General features: G+C 40.3%; 1 protein-coding gene across 3 annotated transcripts in view; it reads right to left on the bottom strand.

The window, feature by feature from the left end:
• Positions 1-1,587: 1,587 nt before the first annotated feature.
• Positions 1,588-18,399, bottom strand: part of mast1a (microtubule associated serine/threonine kinase 1a) — a 64,029-nt gene continuing 47,217 nt past the window's right edge. For 2 of the 3 annotated variants that reach the window (XM_056253616.1, XM_056253618.1), the window contains 19 exons: positions 17,089-17,190; positions 16,050-16,182; positions 13,374-13,441; positions 12,965-13,041; positions 12,668-12,876; positions 12,145-12,283; positions 10,627-10,759; positions 10,383-10,548; positions 9,026-9,127; positions 7,684-7,806; positions 7,487-7,596; positions 5,801-5,961; positions 5,430-5,689; positions 5,077-5,334; positions 4,703-4,932; positions 4,479-4,601; positions 4,174-4,307; positions 3,901-4,088; positions 1,588-3,798 (listed from right to left, as the gene is read on the bottom strand). In XM_056253616.1, the coding sequence (XP_056109591.1) occupies positions 2,060-3,798; positions 3,901-4,088; positions 4,174-4,307; positions 4,479-4,601; positions 4,703-4,932; positions 5,077-5,334; positions 5,430-5,689; positions 5,801-5,961; positions 7,487-7,596; positions 7,684-7,806; positions 9,026-9,127; positions 10,383-10,548; positions 10,627-10,759; positions 12,145-12,283; positions 12,668-12,876; positions 12,965-13,041; positions 13,374-13,441; positions 16,050-16,182; positions 17,089-17,190 (4,455 nt within the window). In that variant the 3' untranslated portion in view covers positions 1,588-2,059. The remainder of the gene's footprint in view (positions 3,799-3,900; positions 4,089-4,173; positions 4,308-4,478; positions 4,602-4,702; positions 4,933-5,076; positions 5,335-5,429; positions 5,690-5,800; positions 5,962-7,486; positions 7,597-7,683; positions 7,807-9,025; positions 9,128-10,382; positions 10,549-10,626; positions 10,760-12,144; positions 12,284-12,667; positions 12,877-12,964; positions 13,042-13,373; positions 13,442-16,049; positions 16,183-17,088; positions 17,191-18,399) is intronic. The other variant, XM_056253617.1, reaches the window with a different exon arrangement.

Raw genomic sequence — 18,399 nt, 5'->3', positions numbered from 1 at the left:
ACAAATGTTTACTGATATTTTCTTTGCATGTAGTGAACAACATTCAGATCACAAACGGCAGGCTACACCAGGTTGCCATGACAACAGTGACATTTATTGATGCTTGACTAACTATAGAATATTTTTTACCATACAATCCTCTTTCGCTCTGCAGATTCCTACAACCATCATAAATGTGCTGATCCAACAATGTCTCAAATCAGGACCTGTTATGACTCATGAAGGATGTCATCTAAAATTGTGATTTTGTTTTGAATAGTCACTGCACTATAAACATATCCAGTGCCTTACACGTTCAGGCCCTTAACCAAATTCTCTAATTTTACTGATTTACTAAACGTATTAGCATTCATTTCAATATATGGCTACTTTTGAATTGCTGTCAATGGAGAAAGATGCTCTGTTTGCAGCCAGATGGTGTAGTTATGACATCTACTAGTAGTCTAACTGCTCCATGCTAACCTGCCAAACCATGTCCTCTTGCTTTAAACAGATGAGGAACCCCACAGCTTAAGAATTATTATTCGGGTAGCGCATCTGACACTTGAGCGTGAGGTCAACAATCACTTTCAAGGACAATTCAGTAGCACAAAATAGAGTCAAAATGCACTAGTTTGAGTCAAGAGCTGTGCATAACACTGACCTACATGTGAGAATGAATTAAATCAGTCTTTAAACAGGTTCTGGATATTTACAGAAAAACTGTGAGGCTTGAAACATACTCTAGGCAAGTATGCAAATGTAGAGGTGCCTGCTTGACATTACCATGTGCCAACCAGCCAAACTCTGGTGGATTTCAGCAGTGGTGTGTAACGCAGTGTTCACGAAAACACAGTCAGTTATATTTTAAGTGAATATATAGAGTTGAGGAAGAAAATGCATGTGTAACAGTATAATGGATCCGTGCATCAATCTTAAAGTGACAGTAGCCTAATTTACCTGCCGCCAAATTATGATATACTATAAAAAATATCTATATGGAGGAACATCCTGCACACATTATTTTATACATTGTGTGACCACAATTCATAATGCTGCAAAATATGCATTGCATTCTTTGTTGCTGCAGGATGTGCTATAGTGGCCATTAACATGAACTTCTACAATCAGATCAACTATTTTAACTACTGTCACGTTGCAACCTTGTCTTTTTATCTGGACCAGATAGAATAAATTTTAGTTTGATTTGATAAAAATAGCTAAATTTAGCTAAAGAAGCTAAATTTACGATATTAAAGTGGCTGCCGAATGCACCGACTTGCCATAAAGGGACTTTTACCACAGAAGGCATCAAGCTATCATTGCCGAAAAAGATGGCTCAGAAAATATTAAATTGAAGACTGAATGCTTATGCAAATCTTGGTTTAAACTAAAACTAACACATCAATAAAATGTCAACAATTTCAACATTCAGCATTTGTAATTCAGTATAATGAAAGAATTGGTTAAGTGTGAATTTTATAAGGGGAATGAATCTACAGTTTAGCAAACATCCCCCACGTGGCTTAAGTAGTATGCGCTAGCTGCTAATGGATATGCAAAACTCCTGAATCAGGTACAAGCTATGAAAAAGCTTTTTGTCCTTGATGACGTTCTGTCTACGCCAAAAACTTGATATGATATTACCTCTTCAGTTTTTGAGTTTTAAGGAAATCATGTGCCTGGTCACCTTAGAAAATGTAGGAACATTGTTTTGGTGTTCACAGTATTCAGCATTGTTTGATCTGTTAATGCACTTTGCGCTTGTTTTTTTGTTGTTTTGTTTTTACCTTGTTGCATAAGCACCACGAAACATGCACCCATTCACGTTCTCAAAACACAAACATCCAACACACATTCTTGTATAATACATCTATCATAATTTTCTGACACAGCTCTGCATGTACAATGAATAACAGCCTTTAAAATAACCTTGGAGTTATTGTCCTTTGTTCAGCATAATATGATTTAGTCACTTGTTTTCACTGGCTGGAATGTCCACTAAATGTCTAAGTGCCTGAAAACATTGAATTATGCTAAACCCCCATTAAAGGCATCTATCTTTCCAAAAAGCACAAGATCAAGAGCCATTCTTAGGAGTAACGACAGTCTTCACCTGTGGAGTGGTGATTGTTGGACTCTGACTGAATCCTTTGGAGCTTGGTCTACTCCCAGAAGCAGACTCAAATCTTCCTGGTGCACAAGCCTGGGTGACCCCCAACTCTTTGGCATTGGGCCCCTCTTTAACAAGCCCTATAGATTTCCCTGTGCTTGTCAACTGTGGAGCCATACCAGATCTTTCCCCAGGAGACTGAGGTTGAGATTTGGGCAGATCGGGAGGGACTCCAGTTGGAGAAGGAGTAGGAGATGGAGAGTGTTCCTCAACGATCTCCAAGAGACATTTGTCCTCCCAATCAAATGTTCCACGGTAGCAGCTGACCGGAGCCAGGCACTTATCCTGCCGAAGTTTTCCCAAAACAGAGCACTGCGCCTGGGGTGGGTGGGATGGGACAACCCCTTTGGATGGAGCTAAGGCAGTTCTCACCCTGACATCTAAAGTTCTGGTATAGGGATCTAATATGCCCTTTTTGAGACCCTCTCCGTCACCTGATCCCTTACTTGCTTTGGTTACCTCTGTGCTCGTTGTCCTCCCAGGAGCACTACATGGTACGCTTGGCTTGACTAAAGTTGAAGTCTTCCCAACTTCTGTTTTCACTTCTTTCTTCCCAGTATCCTTTTCCAACATGTCTTTGCTGATAACACCTGATGTACTCACAGAGCATGATGGCTTAGTGGTTCCTTGTGCCTGGTTTTGGAGAATATTTGTAAGACTTCCTTTGTCATTATTCCCTGCTTCCATGATGAAAATTGGATCTGTTGTTTTGGCAGACGGGGAAGACGCTGTGGTCAGGGGCGATAGAATGGAGGCAACCACACTACACTTTGACTCTGATGCTACTGGAGAAGACCTGGTCAATGGAGGCTGCCAAGTTTGGGGTTTGGCTAGGCAACTTTCCTGTAGAGTGAAAGGGGGCCGCTGATATGTTTCAACACTTGGAGATTTTTTACTACCAGGTGGAGTAATGCCACCAGGAGGGAGTGTCTCTTTGACCACCCCTGGTTTAGCCTCACTAGCTTGACTTGGTTCGCCAATCCTCTCCTTGTCTCTATCCCTTTCTCTCCCAGCAAGCAAAGCATCTCTACTCAAAGGGGACTCCTGCCGGCCCAGTTTCCTGACCGGCTTCAGAACGCCCGTTTCAGGCGGTGACGGGGTCTGTTGTGTGGGTGAAGGAGAAGTTGTTGGGGCAGATACCAGATTCTCACCCTCTATTTCCACCAAACTCTGCAGGCCAAGCTCACAGTGGAAACCATCCTTTCTATAATCTGAAAGTCCAACCTCCAAACTGTGCTTCCTCATCATCCCAATCCCTCCTTTCTTTTCAGAGGAAGATGAAAGCGGTGACCCAAGTTTCTCTGCTGACTGCACTCTTTTGAGTAGCGGTGATCTGGGTGGCTCTGCGCTCTTGGGTCTAGGCCTTATGATTGGTGGGGACGAGTGTAGTTTGGCAGGAAAGGTTTGTGTGGTGTTGGAGCTTCCGATTGTGTGTCCAGGCAAAGGAGGTGGTGAGGATTGAGTTGGGGATGGAGTATGAGCCAGCGGAGACAAAGGAATATTGCCAGCAGACTTGCAGCGGGCTGAACGATATTGGCGGTGTAGTTTTGGGGACAGTCCATGCAGGGAGCTGGGCCTCATATGCTGGGTTGTTGCAGGGGAATTTGGGGTACTGGAGGCAGGAGAGCTGTTCTGGGAGGAGCCACCTGGGTCAAGAAGATCAAAAGCCAGGGTTTAATGTGTCCATTAAACTTTTTACTTGTTAGTTTTCCCTTTAATAATCACAGAACAGATTTTGATCAACTCACCAAGGTGGGACGACTCAGGTGTTGAGCGGTAGCTCTGGGTGGGGGAGTGACCAGACAGGCTGTGTGTTGGAGAGCCTGGAAGACTATCGCTGGATGACAGCGACCGGTTTAGAGACGACAGACTACGGCTTGTATGCAGCAGGTTGGACTGCTTAGTTATTTTGCGGAACAAAGATCCCCGCCTCTTACTGTGAATGATCATGAAAGGAAAAAGACAGAGGTGAGAAAAAAGATAAAAGATTTTCTTATATTGACGATCCTAACACATTATACCTCTCTTGTCCCTCTTTCACCGGCCTCTTACTGCGTCTAGCCATTTTGGACTTGTAACTGGACTTGCGTGCAGGTCCCACTTTAATGGATGTGTTCTCAAAGGGCGTGGTGGTCAAGGTCACCTTGTTTCCACTCTGAACGAAGATAAAGCAAAGAAACATGCACACCTTTATCAACGAATCTTGCTCAAATCATGTGGATTCTTGAGGACAGGTGTGTTATTACTTTTCAAAGAGCTAACTAAATTTCTAACTTGCAATTTTTGCCTTGCTGATGATAACATCTCATGCAAACTCATGTCTCACCTTAAGTATAAGCTCTACCACTTCAGTATGGACCAATCCATGCACAGATTCACCATTGACATGAGTGATGAGGTCACCAGCACCTAGTCCTGCCTCCTGGGCAGGGCCTTCATCCTCCACGTGCTGTGATTGGATAAGGACAGAATTACAAATTATTGCATCATATTGCAGCATTTCTGTTCTATACTCAGTCAACTTTATCTCATGGTGTGTTGCTTTCTCACCCAGACTATGTGGTGCACACTGTAGACATCAGTGTCTCCAATGTAGACCCGAATGGCACGGAGTGTGAACCCATACTTTTTGCCAGAGCGGTGGATGGTGATCGGTGAGCGGAGCACCATGACTGTGGGGCAGTAATCACGGCTGGGAGAGGAGTCTCGTGATGAGGGGTTGGACGAGAGAGACCGTGGAGACATAGGACTGGCCAGTGGAGAGCTACCGTGCTGCTCAACTAGTTATAATACAAAAAATGACTTTTTAGGAAAGGACTTTATTATTTTTTTGCTCATAACAACTAAGCACAGAATTTTTGTATTACAGCAATGAGAATTGGAAGGAAAATGTATAAAAATAATGTCACAATGTAAAATCTCACGTGCGATTGGAGGCTGAACTGTACCTCCAGGAATGATGACGGACAACGCGGTGGTAGATGCAGATTTGATGACCTTGTTGCTGGGACGTGAGGTGCGTTTCTCCCCATCACTAGACATCTGCTGATGACGCGCTCGCCGAAGCACCAGATCCTTGGTCGCCCGCTGACCGACGGGGTCACCGACGGGGACCGCTGCTGTGGCCCCAGTAGAAGGTATGGCCTGTGGTGCCGATGTCTCACCTGTTCTCGATGGCTTGTCTGCCAAATTTACATTCACAGAAATTCACATTTTACACAAATTCTGACTTCATACATAAACACTTCTTTTTTTAATTAAACTTTCCTCCACTCACCTGCCCCTTTACTGGCACTGGTTAACATCGCGTCCTTCCCAGCATTCCTCTGTTCGTTCGCACTGGGCGATGATAGAGCAGTGGCTCCCTCTGGTCCAGGGGCTTTAGCGGCACCCTGTCGTGCGGAGAGCTCTCCATCGCCCTCTTGAGGAGCCGCAAACCGGTGCGTGTCCATTAGGGCTGAAAAGCGGCGCCGGGCACCCATCGGAGGACTGAAGTCTCCCTCCATATACAGAGACTCAGAGCATGACAGACGTTTCCTGTGAAAAGTATTGGAACGTGCCACATAATTTAAAAAAAGCATCTTTATGCGCAGTATTATGGTGATATATCTGACAGTCATGGTTTGAATCAAACTCTCACAAACGTACATCTCAGGTGAGCTCGTCCTCCAGCTCTTATCCCTCATGCTGAAGCTTCCCAGACTTTCCCGCTTGGCCATCTTGTCATCGCGGCGACCTTTGTGCTCTCGGCGGGTGACTACAGGAGACTTCTGCTCCAGCTGGGACAGGTGCTCCATGCTGCTATACACCTGAAAGACAGAGAACAATGCCAAAGGCTGCTTTGTTTACACCTCACATGGGCTGTAGAAGTCTGTAGGAAGTCTGACTTTTTTGAAGAATATCCTGAATGCAGTTTTCTATAGTATAAAAAGGATGGGGATTGGTGCTGTCAAGCTAAAAAAATGACCATAAAAGTAGTCCATATGACTTATGTGGTATTTTACAAGTCTTCTGAAGCCATACAATAGCTTTGTCTTGGAATATAGAGTACAAGTCATATAATCACAACCATTCAAAAGTTTGGGGTCAACAAGTGTGTTTTTTTTGTTTGTTTTTGAAAGGAATAATACTTTTACTCAGCAAGGACACATTCAATTTATCAAACGTGACAGTAAAGACTTGTTACAAAAGGTTTGCGTTTCAAATAAAATATAAAAATATATATAAATCACAAAAAAATCAAGCAGCACAACTGTTTTTAATATTGCTAATAGTCAGAAATGTTTCTTGAGCAACAAATCAGCATATCAGAATGATTTCTAAAGGATCATGTGACACTGAAGACTGGAGTAATGATGCTGAAAATTCAGCTTTGATCACAGGAATAAATTACATTTTAAAACATTTCTGTTAAATTGTAATAATATGTCACTGTTTTACTGTATACAGTACAAAAATACAGTAAAAACATTTATGCAAAATGCAGCCTTGGTGAGCAGAAGACTAAAAAAATAAAAATCTTACCGACCCCAAACGTTTGAATGCTAATGTATATAATTATATGGTGCTTTCCTGCTGCTTTGGTGCTAGAAATCACTGATGTTGTTCATCATCCAGGCATTTTGCTGTTTGCATAATTGTGTTTGTTTTGTTGTTTATAGAATCCAAGGTCTTTGTTCAGGTCCTAAAGAGGGTCGCAGATCTTGAGAAGAACCCTTTAGCATATTCACGCTTAAGAAGATCAGAGAATGTTTATTATGTAAGTGTGCGATTGTGTGCTTCACATGAGTGTTTTTATCAAGCACCTGCGTTTCAAACAAACACATTAAAATTCCTGCCATTTCTGGGAAAAGAAGGTTTTTATGCAACGTATATCAACTGGCAGAGGAGATGTTTAGAAAATTGTTTAACGGTGATGGCCTTTTCAATGGATACAAGTAGGACAGGCGGGGTTAGTTGTCACATGAGTTATATGTCATAAATATTAAAATGCTTTTGCCGAGACTTTAACATCTAAAAATGTTTTTTAGAAAATAATCAAATTTAAAAAAAATTCAATGGAGTAACAATTGTGACATCAAGCCCCAGTCTCCATTAAACCAAATCAGATGTAATGTGAAAAAAATTTAAATAAAATTACGACCTATATAAAAAGGATGGGTGTTATTCAATTCACATTTATTTGTATAGCATTTTTTTTACAACACAAAAGCAGCTTCAAAGAAAATGCACATTTCAAATGTTGTTCCAGGGTTAATGAGTGTGTTTATGCATGCGAGAGTGTTTCTTAGAAAGAAAGCATGAAATATGGATGCAGACATGTGTTAGACTGACCTTGCTGAAGCGCGGTGAGCAGGAAGAAAACTGTCTTATCTCCACCGGCTCATCATCGTTGGTGTCGTCCTCGTCGTAGGAGTTGATGTGCCGATAGCGCTCGGACCGCGCTGAGACAGAGGGAGAGTAAGAGGACGGTGAGAGATAGAGTGATGCAGATCAAGGGCAGACTCAAAAGCGAATGTGAATGTCCTCACTGTCAAAATAGCTGGTGTCCTCCTCAGACTCCAGATGAGGGATGAACTCGGCCTTCTGTCGGAGTAAACCGTTCCAGTCCAATCCCGAGAAAAACGAGTGCTGCTTCAGTTCAAACGCTCCACCTGTTCACAAGGGTACACAGACATGCATTTATAGACAATGTAAACAGATAAACATCAAATCTTGGTAAGATATTAGGTGTTATGATCATGGATTGTAATGCAAAACACTCAAACTGGCTGTTCCTTTTCTTTTTCAGAAATTTCTTAATTTATCAGTATGTCCAAGCAACGGTTTTCCATACAGTGAACAAAAACTAGGGACTGGGACTGTACATAAATGAAAAACACTATAAAATAGTCTTCTAATGTCATACAAAGTTTTGCATGGAATCACATATGGTGCATCAAGATGGAGTCACGGCAAACATGAATATACACAAACACAAATGAGATTTAAAAAATATGGTGGAGAAGGGAAAAAAAAGTCTTTCTGTAAATTTCAAAAACTTTTTTGTTGTTTTCATTTCGTCTCATCATTTTGTCTCATAAGCTTTCATCATTTATTTTCATTGTATAGGAAACAGTGACAACTTTCACATTCTGTGACAGAAACCATCATATGGAACAACATGAGACGATAAAAGAATTTATTTCTTTAAAAAAAAATCTTACTGACCCCAAACTTTTGAATAGTACTGTATATAATCGCTCAGCCAAACATTAAACGTAGTTTAATGTTTGGCTGAGCGATTATATACAGTACTATTCAAAAGTTTGGGGTCAGTAAGATTTTTTTTTAAAGAAATAAATTCTTTTATTCAGCAAGGACGCATCAAAATGATCAAAAGTGAGAGTATGTTACTAAATATTTCTATTTCAAATAAATGCTGTTTTTTTTTTACTTTTATTTGTATAAGATTCCTGAAAAAAATGTATCACAGTTTACACCAAAAAAAATATTGAGCATCAAATCAGCATATTAGAGTGATTTCTGAAGGATCATGTGACACTAAAAACTGGAGTAATGATGCTGAAAAATTACAATTTAATTAGTAAATTATTTTAAATAGTAAACATGTCAACTGTTACTGTTTTTACTGTATTTTTGATTGAATAAATGCAACATTGGTGACTTCTTTAAAAACATATTAAAAAAATCTTACAAATCCCAAACATTTATATGGTAGTCAACAAAAAAAAGATGAAATAATAATATGCATAGATGAATTGCTCACAATAAGACCAAGTTTAAATCAATAAGACCATTTTTAAATTAAAAAGCATCCAATTTGTTTTCATGTTGAAGTTGTCTTGACAGTGAACGCATGGTAAAGTGTACCTGTGCCCAGTCGCACCACTGGGTTGGTTTGCAGCAGGTCAGAAATCAGGCTCTGAGCTTCACTAGGCAACGCCTCATCTCCCACAGGCCACTCAATATAATCTGCACAAACAAACAAACACAGAAATCTGTTGGCAGCACTGACGCTCTTCATACCATTTCAGTTTATGTAATTGCAAACCTTTGCAAGAAAGACGGAGCGCTTTGGAAGAGAGAAAAGGCTTTGCTTTTGCACTAATCAACACTGCTGTTGCTAATATTAGCACAGATGTTGCTTTTGAAGCCAGATTAGCAGAAGAGAAGTGTCAGGACACAATGTGTGATTAAGCATTAAGATTTACCTCTGCGTAAGACAACATTCAGGCAACTTTTTACGCGTTTTGGCTGTTCGTTTACACGACGATGGCGTTTTGCGTGGCTGGAAACGAAAACCTTTAAAAATGGGTTTCAACGTTTTTTGAAAACGGTCCCCGTGTAAACAACAAAAACGCGAATCTCTGAAGAAGATGACATCATGCACATGCGTATTACGTGTTCAGTCGATAGCGTTTCATCCAAGGGGGTAATCCATCGACCGGAAGTTGAAGCCGGCCGGGTGCCGCCATGTTGTAGCAGAACTTCACTTGCGTTAGCATTTCCATTGACTCCCATTCATTTTGGCGTCACTTTGACAGCGAATAACTTTACATCTGAGGCGTTTAAAGACTCCATTTGTCCATTATTTATTTCTAAAGAAACACGACAATGTATAAAGGGCTCCATTACCTTCTATGTTACATTATGGCCCCGTAGAAACAGATTTAGTAAAAATAGGCTAACGATTGCGTCATAACCACTCGACTCTCTGTCGCGCTGTACAGAAATTACCGTATAGACAGGAGGAGAAGCTCGCAGGCAATCGGGGGGACGTCCCGTCAAGGGAGAAGCCCATAGATAATGAGTCCATAAAAGCAACGGAATACTTACTCCTGCTCACTCACGCCAAAGAACTCTTTGCTCAAGTTCCCCGTCTCTGCAAGATTAACGTTGGCAATTTTCACGCACAGCTACTAGAAGAGTAACGTCTGTCAGACAGGTTGCTCACGTCATCAAGCTTAGTTTGAGTCGGTTTGAGTCTGCGCGTCAGGAACGGAAGTGCTCAAAAAGCGCTAAAAATGGGCTTCAACTGTCTCAACTGAGTTCCAATGAGATGGCTCTGTCCACTTCTTATACTGTCTATGGTTTCATCGCCAGCTAATGGCCCGGCAGCAGAATACAGCGTTTTAAGTCGCTTTCGGGGATGGTGTCGTCTGTATGCGGAAAACTCAAAGGAAAAACTTCTCCCGTTTTAAGCATATCGTTGTCGTGAAAGACTCACCTGTGATCACCTGACCAAAGAGCTCTTCAGGCGTGTCTCCGAAGAACGGCACACAGCCCACTAGGAATTCGTAGAGGATGATCCCCATGGCCCACCAGTCCACTGGTTTCCCATAGCCCTGCCTGAGAATGACCTCTGGGGCAATATACTCCGGTGTGCCGCACACCTGAGACAGACACAAATACATTACGGCCGTGTTTACACCTGGTATGAAATCCCTTCGCAACAGGACAAGCGTCGTTACCTGTTTGTCCAGGAACTCCCTGGCGTCCTTCTCGATGTGTCCCTCGTACAGGTTAGTGGTGAGATTCATGAGCCCCATCTTTGACAGGCCAAAATCAGTCAGCTTAATGTGACCCATCGACGTGATCAACAGACTGTGAAAAAGAACCAGCCGTGAGAGTGCGCTTCAACAAGGATGATGACAAGATGAGCCGTACACAAGACAGGGGAGGCATCTGTTTTACAGCTTGTAACGGAGCGCAACAGGAAGTAAAAATCCCATTCATTTTCTCCATAGGGAACGATCACTTACTAAGCTTTAAAGACAGACCTACTGTGAGCTATATGAGGTTGTTAATCGATGGTTTATGCTTTTGTTCAAGCCGTCAGCCCGCATTATTTCAGTAACGTCTAACAGCAGAATTCCTGCGGACAAACTACATTACCCATAATTCTGCAGAGTAATCTCCAACAGTTTGAAGTGAAACAAACAAATTGCGCCAAAAGAGCCATCCACTCCCATTAAGCACCGCGAATGACATGCGTCAGTCTCCCAACGCTCTCAAACTACTTAAAGGTGGGGTATGTGATTCTCTTTTTTTGTCCATTTTTTCAAAATCACTTGAAATCCTATTCCTAACCCACTTACAGCCACTGAGTTAGAAGCACTGAAATAAAAATTAAACAATTTAATCATCTGTGGAACGGGCAGGACTCGAAAAACTCCAGCCAATCATTTCCAAGACCACCTAGAATCATTGGACAGTAAGTCTGTCAATCAAACGTTTGTACCACCCCCCCCCCCCCCCTCCCCCCACCCCCCTCGCGCGAGTCAGGGCCAGCGTTGGAGGAAAGAAGGTAGGACCATTTGAGTTGTATATTTTCAAAATCTGCCGGTCGTTTTCCAAATCACATACCCCACCTTTAAATATTTGTATATTTCAATTTTTTATTCGTCACACACACACTAGCATGTATAGTACAACGTGCAGTGAAATGCATTTCTCGACTCGTGCACATAAAATAAAAATTAACATAAGAGTTAACAGAGAAATAAAATCTTAAAATTTACACACGAATAGAAAATACATTGAAATGAACAATATTTTTTACATATGCACAGTTTCTACATACACAATCAACATTTTTGAATTCATAGTTTTATATTTCTCCATCGTTTTTAATTCGATGATGTCATTCGCAATGCTTCATGGGATTGTAGTTCTTTCCCTCATTAAAGCCTTTTTGTCCGATTTTGAAATACTTTTTTGCTTAAACCAGAGTTTGTACTGTTTTGATTCACCTCGTAGCTGGCTGGTTTGGCTTATAACTCTATAATTAAGGATTTTTTTTTTTAAAAGATACTTAAATAGTAAAAATACTTCCAGAACCAAGGCTGCTTGAGCTTTTAAACTATGCACAAAGGATATTATGCGCTTGTCTGTAGGCATTATAATGAGTGCAACATCTTTACGCTGACTGCACTTCCACTATTTTACTTGACAGATGACCTCCACTCCAGCAGGGGGCGCTGACTTACTTGTCTGGTTTCAGGTCTCGGTGTACGATGCCATAATTATGAATGTACTCCAGCGCCAAAACAGTCTCAGCAAAGTACATCCGAGCCATCTCCACAGGAAGTGCTCCGATATTCTTCAGAAGCGTTGCACAGTCGCCGCCTAAACGGGGATTTTAAAATGGCTGAATAACATCCGTACATGTTCGGAACCAATAGCTCAGTGTGACACATAGTGATGGGAAGTTCGGATCATTTCACTGACTCTCTTGTTCGACCTCATTCATCAAATTGAACGAATCTTTTTTCGAGTCATTAAGTGGCTTTAAATGTTATACTTTTAACAGCCAAACACATCCAGTTACGCAATCTTGATATTCTGAATTAAGAAATCATTATAAAGCAGTCAAAAATAATTTACAGGAAACATAAACAATTACTTTACCTTCCAAAGTCTTTCGTTCATTTGTCACGTGACAGACGTAATGAAAGGATCGTTGATGATGACCCATCACTACAGTGAGTGTGTGTGTGTGTGATGTCTTACCCTCTACATACTCCATAACCATACACAGGTGACGGCGCGTCTCAAAAGAGCAGAACATGCTGACCACGAAGGGGTTCTCAGCGAAGGTCAGGATGTCCCGCTCCACGAACGCCTGCTGGATCTGGTTCCGCAGGATCAGGTTTTGTTTGTTGATCTTCTTCATGGCAAAGCGCTGGCGTGTCTCTCTGTGTCTGACCAAATACACAGCTCTATGATCCAAACGAGAGGGAGAGATCCATCTTTACACAGTGGCTTTGAGTAATTTCAGAGCGAATAACAGCGTTAGAGGATTCTTACCCGTACGCTCCGTTGCTGATGAGTTTGATAGTCTGGAAGTCTGATTCACAGGGCGGTTTGATGGCTCTGAGCTTCCCCTGAGAGAGAAAAAGTGCGATTCAATGCAGGGGAAATAAGTAGACTCACTGGAGCATCATTTCACTCCTCATGCCGTTTCATTTCTCCCACTTTCATCCTGAATCCCTGCCGCTGCAGTTGTGCTTCTAGAGTTTGCCGAGTCCTTAATTAAAAATATGTTTCCATGTGAAAGAGTGAGAAAATGGCAAGCTTATATAACACATCTTGCTCTGTTTCCCCCACTCTTTGCTTGAATCACACACTTTATTTCTCGTAGGTAAAAGTTATGATCCGATGCAAAATTGTTGGTCATTGCAACACAAAATGTACATGACTACACCAACGCACTCACTTCAGCAGAGTCGTCCGTCTCCGGCGTGTGTGGGCCCTCACTGTCATAGCTCTCCAAATTCACCATTTCTGTATGGGAGGAGGTGGTTTGGTTAATCATTTTTAATTGTATGTTTTTCTACGCAGTAAATATGTAATACCTTTGAGGAATTATTACAATTACATTAATGTGTTGTTTGAGAAACAGTTTTATGTTTTCAACTTTTAAAGTTTTTTGTTGTCCAATTAATAGCCTAAGATTCTAGTCAAATGAAACTAAATTAATGAATTAATATGTAATACATAAATATATTAATAATATACATTACTGTTCAAAAGTTTGGGGCCAGTAAGACTTAACAAAGGCAGCATTTATTTGATCAAAAATACAGTAAAACAGTAATATTGTGAAATATTATTACAATTTAAAATAACTGGTTTCTATGTGAATATATTGTAAAATGTCATTTATTCCTGTGATCAAAAGCAGCATTACTCCAGTCTTCAGTGTCACATGATCCTTCAGAAATCACTCTATTATGAGGAGTTGCTGCTCAAGAAACATTTCTCATTTTTATCAATGTTGAAATCAGTTTATTCTGGTTCTTGAAAAGAACAGCATTTATGTGAAATGATAAATGTCTTTCCTGTCAATTTAATGTGTCCTTGCTGAATAAAAGTATTTATTTCTTAAAAATTAAAAAATCTTACTGACCCCAAACTTCTGAATGGCCAAAAAGGTTATGGTTTATTTATAAATTAGTGTATATATATATATATATATATATATATATATATACACACACTAATATATAATGTATATATACACACTAAATTTGCATTGTAATTCTATGGTATATGTCCAAAATTGTGTATATGTAATCATGAGCAGCATGCACATTTGATCACTCTCTCAACAAATGAAGAGTTATCTAAAATTCATATATAATTAGCCATCTGCCTTTGCCTTTCCATGAGCAATCCAACAGCATATTGCCTAATCGTGTCTAAAACAACACCTCCAGTCACCACAGCAACCATCCATCCAGAGACAAAAAGGAAGCATCGCTGATCTAAATAAAGACTATGACATACATAAACAAAAACTCAAGAAAACACACAAACAAGCACTAAAACAGCGCTTTTTTCGTCAGCCTCCAGCTGAGCTCAGTATAACGGCATGTGGAAAATAACATCTTCAACACATCTGGGATTTTAAACTTCATTTTCTCTGGCAACTTGTGCAGCCGGAAAATTAAGCGAGGTGACAGAAACGAGTCTTCGCAATTTCACACTAGACTTGCGTGACCTGAGTTAAACTGCTTTCCCAGGGATATGGTTTCACAGTGTCCAACTCAAGCTTGGTGAAACGCATAGTGGCAGGATTTAAATCTGCATCCAGATAAATGATGTGCTGCTGGACTCAACAAGACTGCTTTACTCAGTCCTGCCCACAGTGAAATCTCATTGGACCATAATCTCACTCGATAAAAACGCCCGTGAAAATGATTCATAAAGTCCCAAAGGAAATGGATTAGGTATAAATTTTATACTCACTGCATGCAATGAAATGAAGGTAAATAAATTAAAGGCACAGTATGTAAGTTTCATCACTAGAGGGCGCTTTTCAAAGCAATAACAAAGGCGTAGCTTGATAATGCCGTGATGGAAAGCAATCCGACGGGACTCATGTTCACGGGTGAGCTATATGTATTAAAGTTTTATTAACGTTACTGTGGTATGAAGCAGGGCGTGACCGAGAACCTGAGACATTTTATGATGCTGTTTTTATTAGGCTTATTTGCTGCTGCCACTCCTTTCGTTTTGTTGTTTATGCGTATTTTATGATTAAAGTTATGATTGAAGTTGTTTGGCGTCTGCCTCCTTCGTCCCTGAACCTGAACTTTGAAATTCATTTTAAAGTCCCCCTGTGGTGAAAATCAAGTTTTTAATGTTGTTTATATGTCTATGTGGTGTATTTAATACGCTTTAAGACAAACCATGTGTAAATTCATAAGTCGACAGCATTGCTGAGTATTTTCTCCTTAAAACTGCAGTGAACCAAAGACAGTCTCAAAAACACGGTTTGAAATCGCTGGTGTTTCTGGCGTCCCACACTACCTTGTAACCAATCAGATCAACGTGTGATCGTCAACCAGTGGATCTCTGAGCTGGAGTGAGTGAGTGGAGGCGGGGCTCATTTGCATATTCATTGAACAGCGTATACTAAATGAGGCAAGGGTCTCGAGTTACATTCAAGCTATTTTAAGGCATTAAATATGTCATTTTGGTGATTAAAGGTGAGTCTTAGGGGATAAAATTATTGACTACAGGGGGATTTTAACTTAATAGACCGAGTAGCATCAGAGTGCATTTTTTTGCCAGAGAAATAGTTGTGTTTAGTTGTGCAGTGAGAGAGAGAGAAAGCAAGTGCATGTTTGTATCAAAAGCCCCATTACTCTGAGCCGGCTGCTGTTTGCCAGGTTCACAGCGGTGCTTACACATTTCCCAGAGTTCTTGGCAGGAATACAAACTTCCCACTGCCTGTGCATCTCCTTAACCTGTTCCATAATCTCATCAATGTCTCTCAGTATGACCTACATTTCCCCCCCTCTCTCGGCTTCTGCTACGCTCGTTCCCTCTAGAGACTAACACGCTCTGTGTGAAGATGTTCAGTCGTGTTGTGTTTCTCTCTCACCTTCCAGAGGGTCTCTGGTCAGGCCGAGCTGGCTGATGATGTAGCGTGGGATGTCTGTCTTCATCAGCTGGCCCTCTTTAGCGTGGTCTTCTGCGGCCTCCAGGAGGTGGTAGAACTCTTCAGGGTTAAACTCCTGGGGAAACAGGGGGAAATGCAGCTTTTGGTCATTTGCAGCATTCTGTAGAGAAACAATAAACCACCGTCCTAAAGTTCGGGGTTTGTCGATTTTTCAATGTTTTTAAAAGTATCTCTTCTGCTCACCAAAGCTGCATTTTATTTGAACATTATTATGCTTTAAAATAATGGTTTTCTATTATAATGTATTTTAAAATGTCATTTATTTCTGTGATCAAAGCTGAATTTATGTATAATATGTATAATGTGATGATCTGATGCTCAAGAAACATTTCTGATTATTATCAGTGTTGAAATCATATTTTTGTAGAAAGCATGTAACATTTTTTTTTTCTGGATCCATTGATTAAAAGAAAGATCAAAAGAACAGCATTTATTTGAAATTTAACATTTTTATGAAAATGACATTTCCTTTACTGTCACTTTTGATCAATTAATGCGAAAAAAAGTACCTATTCTAAAATTTCGAATGAAAGCATAGTTTTGTTTACTAGGCAGCGATCTTAAATATTTGTTTGTGATTGCGCGCTAATTTTTGTTGCTAGGTCAATTATTATGTTTGATTGTAACAGACTTTTTTTAAACAACATTTTTTAGCAGAAGCTTTAAGATAATAAACAGGTGAAAAAAATCTGTATTTCATGTTTATCTGGTGATCCATATTATTTATTTATGCAGTGATCCACGTTTCCAGTGGTCGCACTACTGGAAGCCTTTAGTGTTTGATAATACCAGTCGAGGTTTTTGTTACATTGAAGCCTTTCAGCACGTTGTACTTTCTTCTCCTGACCCTTGGTGACCCCATCAGACAGTTGCTATGGCAACGTAGGCTGAAGAAGCGACCAAGCCCAGCGACAGGCCGATCAAGTCCTGTGTGTGTGTGAGTGTGTGTGTGGATTCTCACCAGACACTCAAGCAGTCGGGCAGGGCGGGAGATGATGATGAAGAGTTTCTTCACCAGCTCTGTGATGAAGGTCATCTCCGAGCTCTCTGATCGCTCATAGGCCTGACAGATAACAAAAGACCATTAAATAAAAAAACACTTTTAAATACTTGCAATCTTAATTGGAAAATTAAACTTCTGGTCAGCCAACAGTTTGGACACACTTCCTGATATTAGGTTTGTAGACTGAAGCTCAAAGAAAATATTTGCTCATGGCTGTAGTGAACGCAGGGCCAAATTATTCAAAATTAACACATTAAATAAACATTTAAATGAATCGTTAAACACATAATTAAATACTTAATAAAAGCATACAAATAATTAAATGAATGATTGAATTAATTATTAAATTACCAAACAATTGTTTTAGCATTACTTTGCATTCATTTTTTTTTTCATTTTTATAATTATCTTTAGATTAATGTTTCATTTAAAGGAGCTGTATGTAAGATTGTGGCCAAAACTAGTACTGCAATCACTTTCAAATTACTGTAGAGCGGTGTATCCCCTCCCCCTCCTCCCTGACTCGAGGTTGCCAGATCGGCTGCAGGATCCAGCAGGATCGTGACGAGCTGCAGCTGTGGTAACTAGAGCAGAGCTGGCAACCCGGATGCCGCAACACTACTGACTTTGTGATTGGTCGATAGGTGGAGGGTGGAGCATCAGACCAAAACACAACATGACAACATCAACATCAGTTGAGGGCTGCAACTGCACTTTTTAAATGACAATATCCTGGCCAGACTACTGTTGTCAGTGATATAAGTATTTGAAATGTACATGATTTCTTAATGTCTAGTGACATTTCAGGGCCATTTTATGATTAATTGAAATACATTTCTTACATACAGCTCCTTTAAGCACAAGCTTGTGTTTCATTTGCAATATTTAATTTAATTATTTTCTTTTTTGAGTAATCTGGCCCTCCATGATAGTAGTGAAACTGCAAATGGATTTTGCTATAATGTCTGAAGGTGTGGAATAAAAAAAAGAATGATTCATATTTTTTTAAATATGATTTTTTTTTATGTTCTTAAAGGGATACTCCACTTTTTTTGGAAATAGGCTCATTTTACAACTCCCCCAGAGGTAAACTGTTGAGTTTTACCGTTTTTGAATCCATTCAGCCGATCTCCGGTTCTGGCGGTACCACTTTTAGCATAGCTTAGCATACATCATTGGAGTGGACAAGACCAAGTTGTTTCTTGATTATTACGCAGGAATGAGAGTATAGTTCCAAGCCATATCAGCCTGGAAAATCGCAACTTTATA

The sequence above is a fragment of the Rhinichthys klamathensis genome, unplaced genomic scaffold (assembly GCF_029890125.1).
Source record: "Rhinichthys klamathensis goyatoka isolate OS25496 unplaced genomic scaffold, OSU_Roscu_1.1 h1tg000107l_1, whole genome shotgun sequence".
NCBI lineage: Eukaryota > Metazoa > Chordata > Actinopteri > Cypriniformes > Leuciscidae > Rhinichthys > Rhinichthys klamathensis.
Note: the sequence above shows the minus strand (reverse complement) of the source record. Positions and strands in the feature narration are given on the sequence as shown.